Source organism: Protopterus annectens, chromosome 2.part0 (genome assembly GCF_019279795.1).
Source record: "Protopterus annectens isolate FY-2018-M chromosome 2.part0, PAN1.0, whole genome shotgun sequence".
NCBI classification, from domain to species: domain Eukaryota; kingdom Metazoa; phylum Chordata; order Ceratodontiformes; family Protopteridae; genus Protopterus; species Protopterus annectens.
Genome location: NC_056728.1, coordinates 472676270 through 472700706, shown reverse-complemented (window position 1 = coordinate 472700706; position 24437 = coordinate 472676270). Strand labels below are relative to the sequence as shown.

General features: G+C 41.8%; 1 protein-coding gene across 5 annotated transcripts in view; it reads left to right on the top strand.

Moving 5' to 3' along the window:
* Nucleotides 1–24437, top strand: part of TLE1 (TLE family member 1, transcriptional corepressor) — a 592599-nt gene that overhangs the window by 539862 nt on the left and 28300 nt on the right. For all 5 annotated transcript variants that reach the window (XM_044060888.1, XM_044060886.1, XM_044060887.1 and 2 more), the window contains 4 exons: nt 6423–6499; nt 16721–16970; nt 19392–19639; nt 20495–20642. In XM_044060888.1, the coding sequence (XP_043916823.1) occupies nt 6423–6499; nt 16721–16970; nt 19392–19639; nt 20495–20642 (723 nt within the window). The remainder of the gene's footprint in view (nt 1–6422; nt 6500–16720; nt 16971–19391; nt 19640–20494; nt 20643–24437) is intronic.

The following is a 24437-nucleotide window of genomic DNA, read 5'->3' as shown; positions in this document are numbered from 1 at the left end:
GACCTAACTTCCCCTTTCAACCCGTCAGAACAGTAAATCTATTGTTATTAAATACAGATGTCCCTTTTGGATCACTCACTAGAGAATATTTATATAAGTTGGGCGTCCACATTAACCTAGCTATCTTTTGACTAAGGACAATCCTGAGATAACTTCCTTAGAAAACCATCTTTAAGCACACAAAAGTAAAAATAACTAACTAATCAAATCTATAACAAAATCGTCATGTCTATAACATTTTACTTTTGTGTGCTTTAGGGCAGTTTTCTAAGGAAGTTACCTCAGGATTGTCCTTAGTCAAAAGATAGCTAAGTTAATGTGGACACCCAACTTATATAAATATTCTCTAGTGATTGATCCAAAAGGGACATCTGTATTTAATAACAATATATTTACTGTTCTGACAGGTTGAAAGGGGAAGTTAAGTCATTCTTCAGGTAAATTGGCTTGCCCATTCCAGCATCTTGAGTGGTTCTGAAGGGTGCATTTATTAACATAACTGGTTACCGTTAGTTAGGAAACGCCAATGGCAAATGATGTTTTGTCTTCCACCTGACTTCAGTGAGAATTCTTGAGGCTAAAGCAGTACTAAGTAAAGAAAAACGAAAATTATTTTTATTTTTATTTTTATTTTGTTCATGGATGGTATAGGAATACAGAAGATTATATGTTTTTGCTCCGTAAATTGCATTGGCGGAGCATTAAGTGTGCGTTGATGGTCATGGACATAGCATGAGCTCGCTACTTTTTATTATCCGTCTATTTTTAATTTTATTTATGTTTGAGCATTGAACCGAGAAGACGTAACATTAAATATCAACACAATGTGATTCCGTTGCCACAACCAAACAGGGCCTCTGATTTTGGAAGCTCTATTATATGATCACATATATATGAAACGCATATGGTATTTTTATTTTTACCTGGTGTAGATAAATGGTCTATATAGGGTCCATTTGTTGTATTGTGGTTATCGCTTTTCATGTTTGTCATGTAGGCTAACAGGTTGCTGGAAACCTATTGTGCGGTCACTGAATGGCTGAATGCCTTGAAGGTTGGATGGGCGTTCCGAGAGGTGCATTGGGCTTGTATAGCCATTATATGAATTGGATAAAAAACAACTGTTTAGCATATTTTTGGCACCAGACCTTTAGTCATGGAACTATCCTAAACCTATGTGATAGGTTATAAGCAGCTATTCTAACAAGATTATTGGATATGTTAAAACCAATGGAGAATGTGAATCAATGAATTTGCATAATGTTTTGACTGGTCAAGATGTAAATTATTCTTTAATGTGTCATGATTTTCATTGGCTACTCTTTTTAGTATCAGTCCTAAAAACTTTACGATCTGAAGAAGGCTAGTTGCCGAAAGCGCTTATCGAATTTGAAAGGACTTTTAGATATTTTTATTCTGTTTTAAACTATAGTTCATTAAAACTTTGCTTTTATCCGCTGTTTCGTACTGGCATTTTTGCCGTGGTGGTTTACCAGAGGTTTATTTTGCTTTTGTCTTACTTTCCATCGGTAACCTTCAACAGTGTAAGAAGAGTTTTTTCTTAGTCCATTGTATGGTGGTTGTGTACATGGTTAATGCCTTATGGAGAGAGGAGTGGGAACGTGGCTCTGGTAGTCAACCATGGAAAAGAACCTTCCTCCTTTTTCTCATTTGATCTGATCCTGGGTGAAATGGAGGTACTGGAAAATTCCTTAAGCAATACCTTCCGGCATCTTCCAAAGCTGAATGTTCAACAGTTGTCTGATTTGTATCAGCCAGTAATAAACTACTGTGGGGATCAAACGTTTTCCACTTAGGGGACTGCTGCTCTCCTTTGTTTTGATCGATTGCTGCAGCATGGGAAGAGGAATTAGAAGTGCTGTGTGCTCTAACAAGGGACCTTCCTCCATGACTTCTGTTTTTTCTCCAATTCCACGTCTATTCATAGAATTCAGGGAAGAAATGCCAAAACGTGTTCTTAACACATTTGTGCCTGAGAAAAGTGAAGTGCTTGGCTCTCAAGTCCATGCTGGTACAGAAGTCATCTTGGATCAAGCCAAGGAGGTTCCCACCGGCTTAGCCAATTTCCTGGTACATCTCATTGTGTGACTTCTGTTATAGATGTTCTGTTTCTGCTTTACTTTTAAATTAGGCTGTCAGAGATTGAGGCCATCAGGAAGTCTTCCATATTATGGCATTTGTGTTGCCAAATGGAAGAATTTTCATCATGGTGTAAGGGGTAGTTTCTGTCAGTCTGTTTGGTTATATTAAGATGCTCCTTACTTCAGTCATTCGTATGATTTCATAGGTTTATAGCTTCATAGGTAAGTACTAGGCTAGCTGCCCTTTAAGAACATTTTAAGACTAGTCATTTTCTCTTTTGGTGTTGCAGTTAACTTATTCCATGTGGTTAGAAATTTGCCTTCCCCATTCTATGATCAGTAATTATATATTACCTCTAAAGAGAATAACTTGGATCATACTGTAGATAATTTTGAGGATATCCATGCAAGGGATAAAGCATTTAAAAGCTACCTGTGATGTTAGTACAGGGGGCAGTCCTGGGCTAAATTTTCTGTTTCCCATCTATAGATCCAAGTTTTACTTGAATGTGGACAGAGACAGGCTTTGTTTAATGTGGATGAGGAGTCTGATCCAGAGAAGTGGTATCCTCTGTGAGATGGTATATCTGTCCCTCCAAACCATTATTTTGATATTGTAGAAGAAGTTTGGATCCCTAGACCAAGTATTTTTGATGGTATTTGACTTACTGATATGCAGAAAATACATTAGTATTGGTTCGGAGGATGTCTTGTTCAAGGTGACTTTATTCCACACTCGTGGAGCAGTTTGTAGTAGTGGTAATCCCATCTTAACAGTACGAAGAGCATGAAGTTGTCCTAATATGATCTGATCACTATCTTCTTTAAATGGGTTTTGCATCTCCTTCCTCTTTTGAAAACTCCACTCGTAGGAATTTGAACTTCATGATTGGTAAGCTTGTCCATCTGCTGTTTAGATTTGCTTATTGACAAGAAGAGTTTGAAGTTCTCCTTCTGGAAAACTCTTTCCATGGTTGATATCACCTTACATGCCGAATCTTAAGAGTTTCTGGTCCTTGTCTGTAGGGAAATATATTTAGGCTTTCTAAACGGTCAGATATCCTATAGGCTCAGTCATTTTCCTCTTTAAAGAGGAGTTTGAATCGCCCATAAAGTAGTCCTTTTATGTGGCTTTCTTTGTAGGGGCAAAAACCAGGGAAGTTTCGACGCCTTACTACCCTGGTTTTGCACTACCAGATCACTTTGTACGTAAAATAAATATATGAGTTGTGCTCATTCCCTTATGTGAGAGTGGGTAGGACTGGCAGTTACTAAGCAAGTTTTGTCCAAACTGTATCATCTTTTACCAGCAGATGGCTAAACTCCCACTGGAAAAAGGCGGCTGATAGAGGCCATGCCACTAGAGGGCACTGCTGCAAACTTTTTTTTTTTTTTTTTTTTTAAGTGTACTTTTTGCTCATATTTGTGCTGCAGCCACTTGGTTATCAGTTCATTGGTTCATAGGTAGGTAATAGGCTATTGGCCCTAGGGCCTATATAAGCCTAGCCAAAAAGGTACCTTGGCTTTCGCCATTCAAGCAAATAATTTTCCTGTGCCACTGGCGAGCAGAGCAACAGATGTGTCCCCGGGGTGAATTTCCTATTTCCCATCCAATTTATCAAGATTTTTCTTGGAGTGCTAATGAGGAGCTTTGTTTGATATAGATAGGTAGTTTGTTCCAGGGTATGGGGAGTCTCTGGGACAGGATTCTATCCCTCCAGCATGTTCTGTTTATTGTGGTGACCAGGTTTAGGTCCCAAGAGCGTATAGCTCGGAAGGATTGGGATTTCTTTAGGAGGAGCATGTCCAACAGCTCTGGGTTTGACATAGCTTTGTATGTTAGACAGAGATGGCCTCTGAGTAGGCAATATGCGACGGAGTAAAGCAGGAGTTTTTTGAGACTGTCTGCGTAGGTCATCTGTTTGATATACGTAGAGGTGGCATGGGATACTAAGTCCAGGGCATACTTGGTCATGTGTGTTTGATAGTTAAAGACTCTGAAGGCCAAAGTGGAGGAACTGTACACCTTCTTGCCTATCCTATCCATGGATTTGCTATCTTTATCCGTGGGCAGTAGGGAGGCAGAAGAAGGTAACAGCCTAGACTGTTTATCAGGGGCATTGGCAATCACTGTTGAGTCTGCTAAGGGTGGCTTTATGAGGAATTTTTGTTCCTCTTGCACCTTGTAGAAGCGGTCAGGGCACTTCTGTGCAGGAGGCTGTGAGTCAGGTGTTCTAGAGGCTGCAGTAAAGGCATCCAAGTATGCAGGAAGAACAGGGGGTACAGCTGTAGGGGAGGGGTACTCCACTTGCAGCAGTTCAAAGTATCTTTTTGGGTTTCTGTCATTTTGGAAGTATCCCATTTGAAATAGTTTTTCATTTTGGTGATGGTTTCACCAAATGTAATGTCTTTAGGTGGAGAATCCCCTTCCACAGAATCCTCATCAGGAGAATAATACTCCTTGGGAGAAGCAACATGGGATGCATAAGAGATGGATTAATCCGAGGAAGAGTAGGTAGATTCATGTTCTTCCTCCTCAAAGAAGGGTGCCATGGGAATGGAAGAAGCAGAGGGAGGCCTAGGGCTTAGCAGAGGCAACATAGTTGGGGATGAGGCAGAAGGCCTAAGGGCCATAAATGCCTGCATAAGAGAAGAGGTGAAGGCCTCCCAGTCTGGAGGGCCTTCAGAAGCAGGTGTAATGTGTTTTGTTTTCTGCTTCTTTTTGGTTGGAGTCTGTCTAGAGCTGGGTTTGGCAGTGGCTGTATACGAGATCTGGATCCCGGTTGAAGGAACCATCAAATCTGGTTCCCCCTCAACAGAGACAGGCGTCGGTGTCTGAGAAAGCTCTGTGCATCAGCCTCCACAAGGGAGGTCGATGGAGCCGACGGACCCGCCGAGCACTCCTCAACTCCTACATCAGTAGTTGGTGGGGTGTTCGGGTGCGAACTGGCAGGCGATGAAGGCCTAGGCATCTTGGCCTTCTTACGCGGAGTTTCTTGGGCAGCTTCCGAAGTGGGATCCATCCTGAGAGCCAGCCGTTTGAGGTGTTGGTTTTCAAAGTAAAGGTTTAAAGCTGCCAGTTGACTACGTAAGGTCTGAGGCACAAAAGATTTACAAATAGGGCAGGCGTTATGATCGTGTTCCCGGCCTAAGCAGAAAACGCATTTGTCATGAGCGTCCGTATTGGGAATTTGGTGCCCACATTGGCACTTTCCCTTTTTCCCTGACATCAGCTGAAAGCTACAACAACCAAGCCTAAGCAATGTGAAAGACTGGTAAAAAAAAATTAGAAATGCAAAACCCAATGGGTTACTTATCTAAAGTCGATCCGACGTCTGAAGAGCGATCATACAATGCAAAGTCATCTACGGCTGAAAAGTTCTGAGGATTGTGCGTGCAGACGTCATACTTAAGGTCCCTGGTTTATGGCCCTATATGTGACGTCCCACACAGCTGCAACAGCCAAGCTGAAGCTTTTGTATAGGAGTCAACGTACGAGTTGCCTGAAAGCAAGAAATCCAACACCAGGAATATTGAAACATGGAAGAGAAGGACATCTATGATTATGGTAAGATTTTACATAACTGTTCTTTTTTTCATACACGGTCAGTCCAGGAGCTATCCTTGTGAACTTTCATGTCATAGCTGTTTTCAGTCATAGTACTGTGAGGGGTTTTAACTGTTTCGTATTCTTCCCAATCATAGACCAACCAAGGTGGGTCCATAGTGTTAGTATAATAGAATGATCCCATTCTCACTGTGTCACTTGATCTTGGGGGAGCTACTGAGTAGTTTAGACACTGAACCCCTGGCTCCTCCTTCCAGTGTCTGCTTTTGGAATTCTTTGTAATACAAGTAAGTATACCTGTGTGTATTTGTACAGATACAAGATCTTGTTTTTTTATGATTTACAGGACACATGCTTGCACAGTGATCGAGGGAGAAATGGCAAGCTGTGGAACAGAACACACATGCTGGTGTGACATCTGACATCATGATGTGTTGCTATAGGACATGCACATTACGTGTGCCATCTAACATCATGATATGTGTTGCTATAGGACACACAGTACACCAGGCATAGCAGAGTGTTAGAGAATATGCCAAATTTCAGTGAAAATCAAAAAATAATCCCATTTATAGAGCCACCAAGGAGGATCCCCTCATAGGTCATCTAGGACGGTAAGAACATATTTTTTTTTTGTGCACTCAGGCAGTCATTGTTCAGCAAGTCTACTGTGTGTGGTTAAGCACTAAAGAGACAGTAGTTAAACTGCTCTGTTTTTCTGAAAGTAACATTACTGTATATGCTTGTGTTAGGTTGGGTATGACCAGCATCCTCATATGCGACTACCTGGAATTCCAACAAATCTGGCTGTCATCCCAGGAGGAAAACCGTAAGCAATTTTTTCTTTGATTAGAACAAATGTAATTGTTATTCTAATACATTTAAACCTATAAGTACCTAGTATATGTTATATTTATATGTAGAAAATTCTTGTGATGTGGATGTACCAACTGTACATAGTTTTCCTTTGAACAACTTAACACACTGGTGTGAAATAATGGCTTGACTGAGATGTTTAATGTTGTTATCAGAAAAGTTTGGTTAGTTTTGGTGTTTTAATTGGTGTCCTGCTCCAGTTTCTGACTGGTGATTGGCAAAATACTTTAGATTGAAGGAACCCTCCTTAGTGGGTATTTGGTTGACTTTACCCCTTCTTTCATTTTGCCATGCTTTTCCCGCTTAGTGTGTGGACGCCATGTTGTGATGTAACATGTGGGATATACACAGCCCTACAGCAGTCTGTGTCATGATGTAACATGAGTTGTACACGACCCTACAGCAGTCTGTGTCATGATGCAAAATGCATGGAGTCTACACGGCCTACAATAGTCTGTGTTGTGATGTAACATGCATGAGATCTACATGCCCTACAGTAGTCTGTCGTGATGTAGCATGTGGGGTATACATGCCCTACAATAGTCTGTGTAGTGATGTGACATGCATGGGATATACATGCCCTACTCCCGTCTCTGTCATGATGTAACATGAGTGGGATATGCATGCCTTACACCAGTCTGTTTCGTGATGTAACATGCGTGAGGTATACACACCCTACACCAGTCTGTGTCATGATGATGCGTGGGGTATACATGCCCTACAGCAGTCTGTTATGGTGTAACATGCTACACTAAAAGACTTTGCTGGTTTCCCAAGATTACCAGTTCTTTTCTGTCACTTGCACAATTTTGGTCATAATCTTTACTGATGCCTTTTAAAGTCCCCTAGTTAGATGATTAATGAGCTATAAAGTCTGGATAGTGCTTGTGCACCTTCCAGCTAACAAGCAAACACTAGTATTAACATTGTCCTTATGTGGGACAGACAACAATGCCTGGGAGACGAGTACTGTGTCAGGTGCTGCCATGGTTGCCAGTGTTCCTGCCCGACCTCCCAAGGAGTTAAGAGGGCAAATTTCCATGTTTGTCTCATTATCCTAAGAATTAGCAGAGGTCAAAATTGCTCTGGGCAAGGAACACAGACCCAGGTCTTTGCTGGACCACTGTCAAATGGCTGAGGAAATGTCTGTGAGTGTAATGACCTCACTCTTGACAGGTAAGGTCTCAAGTGTGTATCTGTCTTCTGCTTTGGAGTAAAACAAGGTTCCCAGAGGAATTTAATACTAAAGTCCTGACTTGAGGTAGGGGGCACAGCTCAGATTGTAGTTGCTTGACCTTACCATGACTAGCTTGATGCCAGGCAGTGGCGTTTTGAATTACTGGGTCATTGCTCAGTGTCTGTGATGCTTGGGACTGAAGACTGTTCTTTCTAGGCTTATCCCCATGTCGTGCAAGGCTAGTGGACTAGGATGTAGACAGCCCTTCGGGTCTTCCCACACCAGTGACTGAAGCTCAGATTGTACTCCTTAGGCAGATGTTCTTCATGTTTCATTGTTGCAGTCATCACACCTGGGTTATCTGCCTGCAGGTAGCTCTCAGTCAGCCCGAATACCAGAGACTTAGTATTTCTGCGTCGGATGCTGTCGCTGCAGGACTGACGTCAGGTCATCAGGGGTATAAAATCAGGCAGCCGACGCCATTACATCAGTCTTTCTTGCCAAGGAGCCCAATGCAGAAGCAGTTGGCAAGTGCCAGTCGGCTGCTACCCGAGTTTTCATTTACGAATTGAATCATCCTGAAGTCTTCTAAAGCTAAGTACCCCGTTGGAGATCCTTTTTTCTTGCTCTAACCGATGTCAGAAAAAGTTAATAATTGTCTTGCCTGTGGAAAGCAAATACCACATCGAGATTTTCATTCTTACTTCGTCACCTGTCTAGGTCCAGACCACAACATACCTCAATGTCAGTTTTGTGCCTTATTTAATGGCCGAACCATTCATTGTCGGACCCTTATTGTTGCTAAATACTTACGTGCTTGATCTCTGTATTCTGAAATGGCTTCAGTAAGCCATCCAATTACAGATATTCTGAAAAAACGGAAGGATAAAGACAGAGACAGACCGCACAGGTTCAAAGCTGCTGACTACACTTTCGTTAAGCTAGTCGCCAGTTCGCTGGTACTCAGTGAGGCGCTTTTGCAGCCCCTGATGCCCGCTTCAGTGGATTTGCAGGCCTTTACCAAGACCCGTTCGGAGTCCGGTATGCCGCGAGACTCTTCTTCAACTATGGCACCGGCGGATGTCTCTAGCTTGGATGGGTCCGGAGTCGCTGAGCAGGCACTGGCTTCTAAGGAATTTTTCTTAATACCGATGTTCGACACAAACCAACTACTTCAATTCTGTCTAAAATACCGAGTTTCTAAGGCCAAGATTACACGCTACGCCTAGAAAACAGACGACCAAAGTGCATGCACCAGCTCTATTACCGCAAAATAAAATGCTTAGAATGGTAGAAAACCTTATTATGCTGATTAGGGGAAGTCAGCCTTCCCCTGCTAAGAGAAAAAGGGATCAGTCCCCAGCAGCTTCAACAGACCAAGAGTCCGACAACTCTGAAGTTTCTGATTATGAAGACATGCCCATATCTGCTTATGACTGTTCTGATGCAGAGGAATCAGTTCCCTCTGCCTCTCCTCCAGAGGACTTTTCTTTTGGTGAAACCTTACATACTTTAAGAGAGCATTTCCACTGGGAATGCCAAGACTATCCTCAGTCCAAAAAGAGACTCAGAGAATTTCTAGACTTGCGGCAACACAGGCCTTTAGCAATACCACCAGTCCTGGAAGTTGTTGATGATGTCTTTATGGAATCCAGTCTTACTCCTGATACTTTGCCCCCTGCCCCTAGGAAGCCAGACAGGTACTACAGAGTACCTGACTCTCAGAAATTTATTTTCAAAAATCCTACTGCTGACCCAGGGATCATTTCCAAGGGGCCTAAAGGTGTCAAGTCAGTTACAGCTAAGAATCCCATCCCTTCTGGCAGGGATTCCAGAGCTATGGACAGATGGGGTAAGAAAGTATATACCTCTGCAACTCTTGCCATTAGGGCTTTGAATTGTCAGTTTCACATGCTGAAGTACCAACAATATATTATGGAACTTGTTAAGCAAAAGATAGCTACCTTTATAGACTGTGCAGAAAATGAAGAACTGCAAGAGCTTATGCAGTCTGCAAGCCAAGTCAGCAAACATACATTGCAGTGTGGTTTTGACGCCCTACAAGCATCTTGCAGTCCAGCAGTCCCTGGTTCTATACTGAGAAGGCATGCTTGGCTTAAGGAGCAGACCTTGCCAGATCTTGTCAAATCCAAGTTACTAGATGCTCCTTTGAACAAGGACAATCTTTCTGGCACCAAAAAAGAAGAGGTTCTTAAAAAGATGGAAGAAAACGCTAAATCTATGTAGACAGTCAAAGTATGCTTGCAAGTACAGCCTCCTAGATTCAGTAGGCATTGCCCCTCAAAACATTGGTCCTTTCCACCCCCCCCCCAAGGCCATCTCAAACTAGACCCAGGGGAAACAGACCCCCCCCCCCAGACTACAGTCTCAGGGTATGTTGAGAGATCTAATCAATGGAGTGCCTCCACCTCTAAAGCAGGGAGTGCTAAACCATCCCCTTACAGAAAGAATTCCCAATGACTTCTCAACTCCACCTCCCTCCTCTGCCCAACTGCTTGTGCCCCTAGGAGGAAAACTTGCCCTTCATGCAAAAAAACTGGATCCCCATTACCAAAGTCCAATGGGTCCTCAACATTGTATCCCAGGGGTACAAATTTTACTTCCACTCACGGCCAACCCCAAAAGGGTTCCCAGACCTCCCTCTAAACCAGTGGGCAGAGGTTCAAAACCAAGTCCAATCCCTGCTCTCTATAAGGGCAATTCAACCGGTTCCTGTGGAACAGATAGGTCAAGGATTCTATTCCAGACTTTTCCTGGTACCCAGAAAAGAGGGCACTTGGTGCCCAATCCTAGATCTTTCAATTCTCAGCACGTTCCTGGTGGTACCAAAATTCAAAATGCTCACCCTGCAGCAGCTTCTACCTATGCTAGCCAAAGATGCCTGGTTAGTCACCCTAGACTTAAAAGAAGCCTATCTGTACATTCCTATAAGGGAGCCATGCAGAAAATATCTATGCTTCAGGGCAGGATCTATACATTATCAGTTCTCTGCACTTCCCTTTGGCTTATCCACTGCTCCCAGAGTATTCACAAAATGCCTGGCTCCAGCCATTGCTTACTGCAGACAGAGAAATATTCAAATTTCCCATACTTGGATGACTGCCCGATTCAGGCAGACAGTCAGGAAATGCACCTAGCATTTGTAAAAAACCTTCTAACCTCCATGGGGTACACCATCAATGAAAATAAATCAAAACTAGTCCCCAGTGAAAAGATTTTATTCCTGGGAGCAAGCTTGTACACAGTTTCCCCGATGGCATTCCTTACTCCAGAAAAACAAGCCTATCTAACAGGCTATTTTACTCAAATGGCCACCAGAACCCAGCTATCTGCAAGGAAAATCCTGCAGGCCCTAGGGTTCATGGCCTCATGCATCCTACTAATTCCATATGCCAGACTGCATATGAGGAAACTTCAATGGTAATTAAAAACTCTTTGGTACCAACATTCTCAGGACCTGGAAACTGTCATTCCCATAATACTCTGTCTAAGGACAGAGTTTCTTTGGTGGGCAACAGCATGCAACCACAACAAGGGACTGCCCTTTACCCAACCTCACACCGCCCGGACCCTAACCATAGATGCATCAGACTATGCCTGGGGGGCACACATGGATGGCAAGTGCATTCAGGGCCTCTGGAGCTCAAGTCAAATGCATCTGCACATCAACCAGAAAGAGATGTTAGCTGTGCAGCTCACTCTGACAGTTTTCAGATCCCTATTCTCACCAAGACACCTGCTAATAAAAACAGACAACACCACAGTTATGTGGTTCATCAACAAGCAGGGGGGAACCCACTCTTACCCACTCTGCAGGCTAGCCATGGCCCTGTGGAGCATGGCCTAGGACATGCAGGTACATCTGCAAGCTCAATTCCTGCCAGGCAAACAAAACTCACTGGCAGACTATTTAAGCAGAAATTTTATAGACCCACATGAGTGGCAACTAGACCACACACCTTCAACCTTCTGATTCAGAAATGGGGGACCCCAGAGGTGGATCTCTCTGCCTCCCCCTGCAATCATCAGCTCAGAAGATTCTGCACCAGGACACATTACAGCAGGGCCTGAAAAGTGGATGCCCTATCCTTCCAGTGAGTAAATCTCTCAATCTATGCCTTTCCGCCACTGCCCCTCCTCTCAAGAATATTGCTCAAGATAAGACAGGACAGACCAAGGACAATTCTAATTACCATGGACTGGCCAAACCAGCACTGGTACCCACTCCTATGAAGCTTGTCACCGGTGCCACCATGGCACCTACACCAGAACCCAACCCTGCTCTCTCAGCAGGGGGGACAGATCTTGCATCTGCAACTGCAAACCCTAAATCTTGCAGCCTGGCTTATTCCTTGAATTCTCCTCCAGTAACCAGCCTAAGCAAGCAGGTGCTGGACGTCATCCTTGAAGCCAGAAGACCCAGTACAAGGAAATCCTGTGCTGATAAGTGGAAAAGGTACTGCTCCTGGATTCAATCTAAAGGAGAGGACACAACTCTGCCCATCTGTCTCTAATCCTGGATTACTTAGCAGATCTACTCCACAGAGGCCTATCCTTCCCTCCATTAAGATCCATGCCTCTGCCATTTCGGCTCATTATACACTGAGCCTCCTCTCTTCTCTCACCCTCTTATCAAACAGTTCCTGAGAGGGGCACACAACTTAAGGCTGCCAAGGAGAGCACCCACCCCTGCTTGGGACCTTAATTTTGTACTGGAAAAGATCACGCTACCCCCTTTTGAGCCTGCCATGTCAGCAGAGTTAAAATTCCTCTCTTGGAAAACAGCCTGGCTTTTAGCCATCACTTCAGCTAGAAGAGTGTCTGAGCTACAAGCACTTATGGCTGTGGAACCCTTCATTATTTTCCATGCTGACAGGGTTTTTTCTCAGGACTAACCCTTCCTTTATGCCTAAAGTGATGTCCAGTGTGGCTCTCAACCAATCTAGCCATTTTCCTACCTTCTTCCCTAATCCTCAAAATAAAGGGGGAAAGGATCCTGCACTCCTTGGACGTTCACGGACAGCTCAGATTCTACATTGATAGGACTAAGCCCTTCAGAAAATCTGACCAGTTACTAGTCAGCTTTGCAACAGGGGCAGAGGGCAAGGCAATTTCAAAGCAAACAGTTTCCAAATAGGTAGCACATTGTATCCATTTTCTGCTACAAGCACCATGGGAAACTAACCCCTCAGGGGGTCAGAACACATTCCACTAAGGCAACTTCTACCTCTACAGCATTCGTCAGGGGAGTCCCTACCAGGGACATTCTGGAAGCTGCTACCTGGAGTTCTGTACACACCTTCACCAAGCATTACCTCCTGCCTGTCTTTTCCAAATCCTGGGCAGGTTTTGCAACAGCAGTCCTGCAAGGCATTCTAGCCAGCCGTAACTCTTCTTGACTGCCTCCACCCTTCTTCAGCTTTGGGAATCTACCCAAGTATGATGACTGCAACAGTGAAACACGAAGAACATAGTACAGTTGTGTCCACTTACCATAAATGTAGATGTTCGAGTGCATTCACTGTTGCAGTCCTGGTTTCCCTCCATCCAGCCCCCTGGTTTTGTCTCTTTTTCTCTCTCTAAACTCTCTATGCCTTTTACTACTCCCCCTTTTCAGTGGTATTGGTATTGGTATTTACTTTTTACTGGTGGTGTTTACCCCCACCATAACTTAGCTCCATATTGGGGGGCTCCTGACATTTGGGGCAAGAAAAACTGATGTAATAGTGTTGGCTGCCTGTTTTTATACCCCTGACGACCTGACGTCAGTCCTAGAGCAACAGCATCTGATGCAGAAATACTAAGTCTCTGGTATTCGGGCCGACTGAGGGCTTCCTGCAGGCAGATAACCGAAGTGTGATGACTGCAACAGTCAATACATATGGTAAGTGTACACAGCTGTACTTTGACATCTGATGGAACTTGTCCACTTGGGTTTGGGAATGCAGTCTTAGTGAAGATGGCCTGTGACCCATACAGGTCTTTCATGATGCTAGGCTACCATTATCCATCACATTCCACAGCTCCTCTGCGCTAACACCTGGAACATATCTGTCACATTTTTTATCCCATGTGCATAATCCACATCAGAGCTGAAGGAAGGTGGGAGGGCCTCCCTTCCCCTCCATTTCCTGCAAGGAGTCAGAGGCCATTACTTCTGAGATAGTTAATGAGTCTTCCCCTTCTTACATCTCCCCATCAGATGGCTGTTCCTTTGAGAAGCATGGACACTTATTAATGGACTGAGTTGTCCTTCCATTCCTTCCGACAGAACTGTTTTAATGATTATCTCGGGAAGAGAAGAAGGGATCTCAAAGCTGTAGTAATATTGGGTGCTCTGGACTAAGCAAATGATGCTTTTAAAGACTGATTGTCTTGCATTCACACAGGAACCCGTTAGTAAGGATGTTATTTTTGCAGCCAGTGTGCTCCTATTTTCAGTTGTTGTGGTCCTAAGGAAGAAGATGCTTTCTGATTCTTTGGCTGAATTAAGTGATTTCTGAGTAGACATTCTGTATCCTTAATCATTCATATCCTTACTTCACCGCAGGTTCTGTAGGCTAGGACACTGTCGCCTTATGGTCAGACAAGGAAATCTTAAATCTTGTTAGGGTAGACTTGTAAGAATTCTCCTTTATCATGTTGGTGCTTAACCCTCTTAACTTGTTTATCTCACCTTTACAAATTCCAGTCCTGTGTAGCAGATCAGACAATAGAAATAGATTTCTTTCCAAATCTCATCTCATGGAGAAGTTGGTTAAAACTGTGTGGTCATCTTCCCACATTAGGCTGCCAAGTGTCCTGTTGTGTAACTGATTGCACTGACCAGGATGGTAGGCTCAAGTATATCTGTCTCTACAGATGATTTGCCTGAAGGCATACTTCCACAATGCAGAGCACATACAGTCCATAGCAGAGATCCATTTTAATGAGTGGTCTTTTTCTATTGCCATGTCTTTGAGCAGGCCCTTACTACTGATGAGGTATTTTATGATCCCCTGTTGGCCCCATCCACCTGTTTTCTTATCTAAGCCATGTTTTCAAGAAGTGTTACCCCCTTCCAGAATAAGAAGTGCCATGAAGAATTACATCATCTTACCACACCCAGCAGTGTGAGCTAACTGGCCAGTCCCCCTAGAAAATGACTGTTGTGTAGGGATGCCATTGAAGGGGACAGTTCTCTAGGTTTGGTCTGGCACGTTACAAAATAGAAAACTGCTGTCTTTAGTTATGGCTCCTAGCTTATGAATCTAAGTGGAAGATTAAAAAAAAAGCATTGAGAACCCAACAGCCAGCCTCAATTCCAGAGGACTGTTCCTCCCCCTCCAATCCCAGTAGATTCTCTCCCATCAGGATGTAAGTGGTACAAGACTAATGTCAGACAGCTCCATCCTCAGTTTTTTGTGCAATAGTTCATGGAGCAATTTATGTGCTAATTTTGAATCATCAATTTGGCAGTTTGGCCTGCTTGCATACTTCAAATAAGTACCCCATTTGAGAATTTTTTTGTGTGTTTTTCTCTCTGGTCATTGTATACTAGTCTGCTTATGATTTTAGTAGGACTCAGTGCTTGATTCTGGGGTAGAGAAAGTTAACTCTCTTGATTGTGAAAAACAAACCCCACATTTTCACATTGTGCATATTCTCCTTAGGTCTGGAACACTATGTGTCCTGTTTGTCCCAATTGTGCTTATTTCAATCCTGGGACAGTCAAGTGTGGAGCTAAATCTCTCTTACCACTGAAAATATTGTGCTAATGCTCTTGGACTGCTCTGATGTTGGGCACATCCAGTGTTCACCTCCCACCCAAAAAGAAAAAGTATTTGAAGTGCCTGAAAGAGAGGGCACTTCAGGCAGCCACGGCAGTCGAATAGAGTCAGAAGACTTCCCTAGGCCCAAAGGCACCTTTATTGTTAAGGTGCTACTGCAGACACTCTAGCTAGTATCAGTTCCCTTCCAAGGCATCTGGCACATGCCCTTTGGAGGCCACAGTGCTTTTAGATAATGTCATGTCCTAATGGGCTAATTACAGATGTCATTCATCCTAGGGCCTCTGGTTCCAACACTCATATTCTAGTTAACAAGGCGGTAGGCATTCTCCCTATGCTGTTTTGACTACAAGGATGTCAGCAATGAGTGGATTGAGATCTCACATACCCACTCATGATGGAGTCCTCCTAGACATTCTTCATTTCTAAATATATGGCTAAATAAACATAACTTTTCTTGTCTGCCTCCTAAGCTTCATCTCAGGATTTCTTCAAACTGGCCCAAGATTGTATGAAATTTCTGAAGTATAGGAATCCTGCTTCTGATTTGCCATCAGTGTCTTTGGTTCCTTCACAGAAGAGAACAAGGAGCTTTACCCCAAGCAAATTCTGATTCCTCACACTTAGATGTAGGTGATCCTTTTGCTCATGCATCATTGAAGCCAAACTTTCCGTGCTCCTAGGAAGCTAGATCACCTTTTCAGCCCATGACTCCTGTAAGATCTACTCTGTCATTAAAGGTATCTTTGTGCTGTATCTCTAACAGAGATGAAAGGATTCCAATTCTATTAGATAAACAAGCCTGGTACGATTCATTATTGAATATAGTGTGGCAGTTTGCATTTTAAGCACAGTCAAATTCACAAGCTAGAAAGATCAGTTACAACTGAGACTTGATTTGCTCAGGCTCTTGTGGTTGAAGTGTATTGAATGACTGAATTCAAATTAAGGTCTCCAGCTTTGTTTCTTGGCACTTTTACTACAGTGCTGTTCACTGTAAAGTGATGCCGTGAGTTTAGCAGAGGTAAGAGTAAGCAAATGTATTCAGTTGGTCTGTCTTTTCTCAAGATGCAATTACTTCATGCCTTTTCCTGACCTCATGTCAAGAGACGACTGATAGCTTTGCTGAGAAATGCTGAAAAACTGATTGGTAATTGCAGAAGTTTGGAAAATAGTTAATATTATTTTCTGATCGTTCTTTGTGTAGAGCCTATTCATTCCACGTTACTGCTGATGGTCAGATGCAGCCTGTTCCATTCCCACCTGATGCCTTAATTGGACAAGGAATTCCACGTCATGCACGGCAGATAAATACGCTAAACCACGGAGAAGTAGTATGTGCAGTTACCATCAGCAATCCTACTAGGCATGTGTACACTGGTGGCAAAGGTTGTGTAAAGGTCTGGGATATCGGTCAGCCTGGCAGCAAGAGCCCTGTATCTCAGTTAGACTGCTTGGTAAGTTAACAGAAACAATACAGAACAGAACTTTCTTTTAAGAGCTGATGGGGTGGTTGTGATCTAGAGTCTATGCAGCTGTCTAGGGATTTCAGTACAGTATCTTTTTTTTTCTCTTTTCCCCAGGCATTTAAGTAAAAAAAATAAATAAATAAAAAAATTTGAGCTTGGGTGATCATGACTCCTTAAACCAGGTAAAATGTACTTATCCTGTTATTAGGTGAAGGTTTTGGGCTTAATCCAAAGTGCTTTTGGTGGAGATGCTGAATTTAATAGATGTTCAGCCATATTTATAGGACCTTATAGCTGCCTGACTTAGGGCATGATTAAGGGTTTGCATTTTCATGCAAAGTTTCAGACTGTGTTCAGCTTTTTGTAAGTGCTTTAAAAGGGGTAGGGGCTCTCACCCATTTATTATTTTTATGTCTGCAGTGTTTTAAATATTTTTGCATCCTTTTAATAATTACATTCCTAGAATATAGATCTAGTATTTAAAAACACAGTTGCACTGGTTATAATATCGCAGTAATGTGTTAGGTTTATTGTTAATTTTTATTACTGTATATCTTTACAGCATATTCCATTATCGTTCTTTATAACTCCTGTTTTACGCTAAAATGTAAATAATTTGTTGTGTGGTAAACATCAGCAGATCTCTAGGTTAACTACTGAAATGTCAGTACTCAAAATGCCAATTACCATCAAACTGAAAAAAAAAAGACCAAAAACGAATCTCAAAGGACTGTGGGTGCATTCACCAGGTGGCAGTTCAGAGTCATGACTCACACCCCCCCTCCCCCTCCCAGTATTGGTGAACCAGCATCAGCTGGATACTCCAGTAGCATGGCCAAGTTTTAAACCCAGGTAATCTGAGGTCTGCATTGGGCTGCAGCTTTTGTATTACAAAACAATTATTCAAGCCAATTGTCATTGTAAACTGCTAGGCTTAACACCAGTCATCACCCCTCACACACATACCCTCTTTTTACTATATTCACTAACTCCTGTACTTGTGCTGTTTTGATTCCTTGACCTGGACCCTATAGAATATTGCATTAGTTGACCAGCAGTCATTGGTTCATTGAATTTCCTGTAGCAGCTTGCTTTACCACATTTCTAAGTTGTACTGTTCCTCTAGTACATATATAGTATCCCTAGCCACCATTACTGGGCATGTTTTGCAATTTATTTTATATTTTGGTACGCATACCAAGTAGAATATTAATTTACCATTACCTAGATTTACTGTTCTTTGTAGATAGCTATTGTTTTAAGTACTTTAGTTTAATTTCATTTCACTGATAGTTTAGATAAGCACATTAGGTACAAGATGAAACTTATGTCTGCCATGGACTAGTATGTGCATTTATTGTAGGAGTTTACATACATGCCTGCCCTTTCTTTCTTTCTTAGATCATCATATAAGTGATGTAGCAAAGCCCAAAGCACGGGTTATACAGTGCAAGTACTGTATATGGGAAGTTCTTCATACTCTTCATAGGCTCAGTCCTTTGCATCTTTTCATATATTTGATGGTAGGAATTATGTGTATACTGTGGGTTTTTTTATATATATACTAAGTCTTGTAGAGTTTCTCCCCATGCCTCTGCTGTAAATGGGCTGTGTCCACTTGCTTCTCCCCAACTATAAATTAAAAATAAATATATCATGGAGTCTGGTCGGACTATTGATATACAAGTTTAACTTGTATATTATGTCGTTTATCTTTCTGGGTAGCAGCAAGTCGCATTCCACAAATTGTATGGTTAGTGTTCTGTGACATATAGTTGCTGAGCTCTCAGATGATTTAAAATGAAAGAAAAGCTGGTGTTTTGATGCATTTTTTTTCCATCAGAAAGAGCCATGGTGTGGTACTAAGAGGAATGAACTGATTAAAAGAATGAAGGGAGGAGAACATTTCAGTCGCAGAATATCAATTAGATGTATGACGCTGCAGAAGTGCACGGAGCTTGAAAATAATTGCAAATGAAAGGGGTAGGAAGGACAGTGTAATAAGGCAAAAGTAAAATGGAGTGTAATGAGGGAACTAGGTAATGCTAATAGTAGGTTATAAGTTATGCGAGTTAATGGATGGATAACGTGGCATAACAGAAAAAACATAGTTGAGAAAGTAAGTTTGTCATTCAGTTTCTGAGATGTATGAAGCAAAGGGTAGCATACTGTGTCCAACTGGCAGTACAGAATTTTTTGTATGACACATTGTCTCGTGGTTTGGAAAACGTCCCTATGGTGATTATTTTAGTCTGTGATATCTCCTAAAATAAGGTTTGCTTTCGGGTGAGAGGATTAAGGTATGCGATGCAGTTTCAGATACTTAAAATATATTGGATAAGTTTAGAACTGTGTGTTAAAGAAGTGAAGTAAATGCACTTTCCTTATATTTAATCAAACCATTTACAGAACAGAGATAATTATATCCGATCCTGTAAGCTGCTGCCTGATGGTTGCACGCTCATTGTTGGTGGGGAGGCCAGCACGTTATCCATTTGGGACCTAGCAGCACCGACTCCACGAATAAAGGCTGAGCTAACATCCTCTGCTCCTGCCTGCTATGCACTAGCGATCAGTCCTGACTCCAAGGTCTGCTTCTCCTGCTGTAGTGATGGAAATATCGCTGTGTGGGACTTGCACAATCAGACGCTGGTCAGGTAAGAGCCTTTATCCCTTGGTAAGGGCAAAGAAAATGTCAGATACTAAATTTGAATATATCTAACAAGTAATGTATAGCAAAAGACAGGACGGTTGCAGCTGTTTTGGATAGTTTTTAAGAGCTGTAATAACCATAATTCATAAGTGGTTTACTTGTCACTTGTTTTGAATTGCACAGCCTATATAACTTATTTTATGAGCTAATTATGGGCTGCAGCACTGCTCTCTGGGTTGAGGAACATTAGTTTGTGGTTTAATGTTATTTTTTGGCCTAATGCTGCGTGCTTCGTGTTATTTTTTTCCCCTCCTTCTGTGCCATATTTCCATATAATTCAAACCCAAGTCATGGTAATGAAATGGCAGTCACTGATCAGGTATTTCCTGTTTATCTGTCCTAATTCCAGGGCTTTTTTCCATGTGTTTCTGTCCTTTGGCTTTTGTTAACATACTATAGCTGATATTTCCTTAATGCAGGGCTTTATGCTCCTGGTAGAGTGAAGCCTGCATTTCTCTTGATTTTTCTGTGTCTGTGTGTAAAGTATTAACTGTGACATTTCTGTAGGAAAAGCATTTTTCTGCATTCTCATTTTTGGTATCCTAAAGTTTGCAGTTACATAAATTCTGGCCCTCTACTGTCTCTCATTGCTAGTTCGATTGCAGATTGATCTTAGCACACCTGGAAAATGTTTTCGTAATGTAAACACACTTCATGTTGTGCTAGAGTTTGTTTATCTTTATATATTACCAGACACAGAGGAGATGAAGCTTTTTCACAGAATTCATGATTAGAACATCATTGTTTAAACTTACAACACTGGCAGGAAATTTTTATTCAGCAGTATTTATTTTATCAGGCAGTTCCAAGGCCACACGGATGGAGCCAGCTGTATTGACATTTCAAATGATGGAACCAAGCTCTGGACAGGCGGTTTGGACAACACAGTGAGGTCCTGGGACCTAAGGGAAGGAAGGCAGTTACAGCAGCATGATTTCTCATCACAGGTGCATAAAAGTATTGATTTTGACATTTTGCCTGTATAGTTATTTTTACTTGGGGATGATGCAGAAATTAATAACTGGGAACGAGGCTGGTGTTGTTTGCCTTTCTTTTTACACTGTATATTGCTATTAGGATATAAAATGTAAATCCTTCATTCTAAATATACTGAAAACATATGCGTGCAGCTTGTGCTGTTGGTTGTTTTTCAGCAAATACTTAAAACATATGGAAAAAGATGTATGATTCTGTAAACTAACACTAACATACTCAATCAGTTCATACTGGCTGTCATTTTGTGGACAGATGTGATAGATGTTTCTAGTAAAACTGAAACTGAAATAATAGTGTGACGTGACTTTGAAGTAAATCGAATCAAGCCCCTTTTACTCATTTATATTAAGTTTGTTTATAATTCTGACATTATGAATGTTTCCATATAAATGTTTTTAGTACATTGTTCCTTTCAGTATGGTTAATGCAGCCATCTCACTTGGTTGTCTCTTCCTCGGAAGTCTGAGATTTCCGTAACAGGAAGTCTTTAAAGCATCTGCTGTTTGTGGGTGACACCTGCCCTTTTTCCTGAAATATTGAGGAGCAATCTGCCGTAAACTGCCTCAGCTAATTCCAGTGGGCATTTTGTAACTGTCATATCTCTAGCATACTGTTTCTGTAGTATTACTATGCAAACTCTGAACCCTGCCTTCTGACCTGCTTTTGCTTTCCTGTTGCACAGCTTGTTAAGCTTTTCTTACAGTCTGTTTCTTATAGTGTGCCCCCCCCCCCACCACCACCACTTTAGGGCAGACTGCAGATTCCACTGCTGGTACAACTCACTGAATTATAATAGATGGTGTTAAGGACTCTTGGTCTCTTTACCAGGATGCTGAAGCCTGCTGCACCAGTGTCTTGGGATCTGGGATATTCAGGGGGCTTCAGGTCACAGAACAGTATGACTTGGTACATGTGAGAGTTACTGAACTGTTAGGGAAACTTTTGTATGGTTTGTATGGCGTGCGCAGGCAGGATGAAGACGCCTCCCGTAGCTCACCTTCCCATTATTTGCATGTTAATGTCTATGGTGGTGTGCTGTGAGTGGACACTGAACATAGTCAATGCTCTGTCCTCCTGCACCACAGTTTTCATACTCCAGGAGTTGCGTGGGGGGACTTGGTACACACATTTTAAATTCTAAGTCCCTGGTATTGTGTAAAAGTGAAGCATAACCAGTAATGGCAGCCCGTTTCTTACACAATTCTGAACTAGGCCAACAAGTTTGCAGCACTTCTGACTGGTACAGAGGCTGAATTAATCAGCAGTGCCTTCTTCTACTGTATTCCTAATAGCCTTGCATGCATTAGGTGAAAACCATTCATCAACCAATATGGTTCTGGCATTCTGTGCGTTAAGTAACGGGCATCATATCATAGTCTTTAAGTGCCCAGCAGTTGTATATTAGGTAAATCTCTGGGTATCCCACTGCAGAAAGCAGAGTGAACCTTAATTGATTATGAGATTTTTAAGTATTTGTTTCTATCTCGCCTTTCAGCACAGTACAGCATCTTTTTGTGTGGGTATATACATGCACGTCTATGTGTGTGTGTGTATACACATACAATTTGTGCGCGCACATACTTCGAACAGTCTGTACTCCAAAATGTTGATGTGTTCTGTCAACACAAACAACAAAACATTAACCCTTGATTGCTCATGTTCTGAGAATTGATCTCAGAGCATCCAACAGTAAAACAGTGCTTTGTGTAGGACACATCCCTTGCTTATTTTATGTTTTAAGTCTTCCACCGCACAGTTCTGCAGAAAAGGCATATTCCTCAACCCCGATAATGTAGTGAGCTTGTACAATTGTCGACTTTCTGTTTTGTCAACAAAACTGATATATATTTTAAAGACAATTGACTTCATTTGTCTCCTGCATATACATATACACACACCCATATGTATGTAAATGCATATTTGTGTTGGTGTGTGTGTATATTTTTTTTAAACATACACAAAAGACCCACCAAAGCTGGAGTGATGAGGCATATGGAAATGATCCCTTAAGGACATCGATTCATCTAGAAAGATTCTGAATGCTAGTTTCATATTTTAATGCTCTCTGCACTTGTTTTTTGTCATTTTTAATTTATCTGCATTTATTTAAACTGTTTTTGCCTTAATATTGCTACACACATGTGCTAGTTTGTACTGCATTTAACATGTTTTTGCTACTGTTTTAACTGCTTTTCTGCAAAAAAAAAGTTCTAAGCTTGTTTCCCTTCTTTCCTGTAACTAGTCAAGTCTAGATACAGATTTGCTGTATCGAGGACTGTTTTGTAAGTTTCTGAGTCCCCCAAACCTTTGTGTTGGAAGGAAACCTTGTATCTCATCAGTGAGAGTGGTAAGCAGTAGGTAGCCTGTCTACCCCAAGAGGAGTGGTTTCTGGCCCAGAAATTGTAGTTTATTGGCTGTTTGGACACTTTTTCCATCTCTTTCAACTTTCTGGTTTAAAAGCTTGTGTTTACTTGGGTTTGCGCTTGTATAAGCTTCGCGGATCCAATTTTGGCATGCAGACTACAAGAGCTACAGGAAGGAGAAAGAGATACTAAGTGTCTCCATTTTGATTTTTTCATAATATACTGCTCTCTGCACTTGTTTTTGTAGTTTTTAATTTATCTGCATTTATTTAAATTGTATTTGCCTTAATATTTCTACACAGGTGTGTGCTAGCATGTACTGCATTTAAAGTGTTTTTGCTACTGTTCTAACTACTTTTCTGCAAAAAAAAAAGTTTTAAGCTGGTTTCCTGCCTTCCTTGTAACTTCTCTAGTCCACATACAGATTTGCTGTATTTCAGGACTGTTTTGTAAGTTTCGGAGCCCCCCCCAGACCTTTCTGTGTTGGAGGGAAGCCTTCTGGGAGTGGTAAGCACTAGGTAGCCTATCTACCACAAGAGGAGTGGTTTCTGGTCCAGAAATTGTAGTTTACTGGCTGTTTGGGCATTTTTTCCATCCCTTTCAACTTTCTGGTTTAAAAGCCTGTGTTTGCACACCATGCAGCGGTGCTCAGCTGAGGTAAACTATTACTGGTGCTAGAAAGGCTGCTGTTCAATTTTCCCCTTAATACGTGCTTGTTCTTTTACTACTAGCACTTCAATTAGCTTAATCAGCTAGCACTTTAACAGGCTTTTGTAGCATTTATTGTAGCACACTTAGGTGCTATCAGCACTAGCTGTTCCTGTGCAGTAACAGCACCAGTACTTCTTAATTATGACCACCCCCCCAGGTATGATTGTAGGGCAATTTCCTGTGCTTTCTTCTGCTAACTTGGTGTACTTGGGCATTCTGAGACAGTGTGGCAACTGTCTAATTTATTTTACATTTGTTGACTGGGATTGTCCGACTGAGCTGAAGAGCCCTTTTTCAGCGGAGGCCCGGGCAGAAAAGCTCCAACATATTGTACAATTTTCATTATAAAGTAGCATTAAACAGCAATGTTACAGGATTATTACAAGGCATTAAGAAGCAATACAGTGTTATACAGTGTCAATAATCAGGAGTATAGCATGACTATTTCAAGATCTATAAAAAGAAATATGTCATTAAGATGAGTATAGTTTTTGTGGTAAGTGGTTAAAAAAAACAGTTTTATCGTGATGTAGTTGCATGAAGGCAAGACAATTACAGTAGAATGTTTCTCTGAGGCAATTTGCTTAATAGATTTTAGACGACAGTAGAAAGAGTAGTCAAGGAAGATTAGAGAGAGCTAGTGAGAAGAGTGAGTTAAGGGCAGAAAGTAGA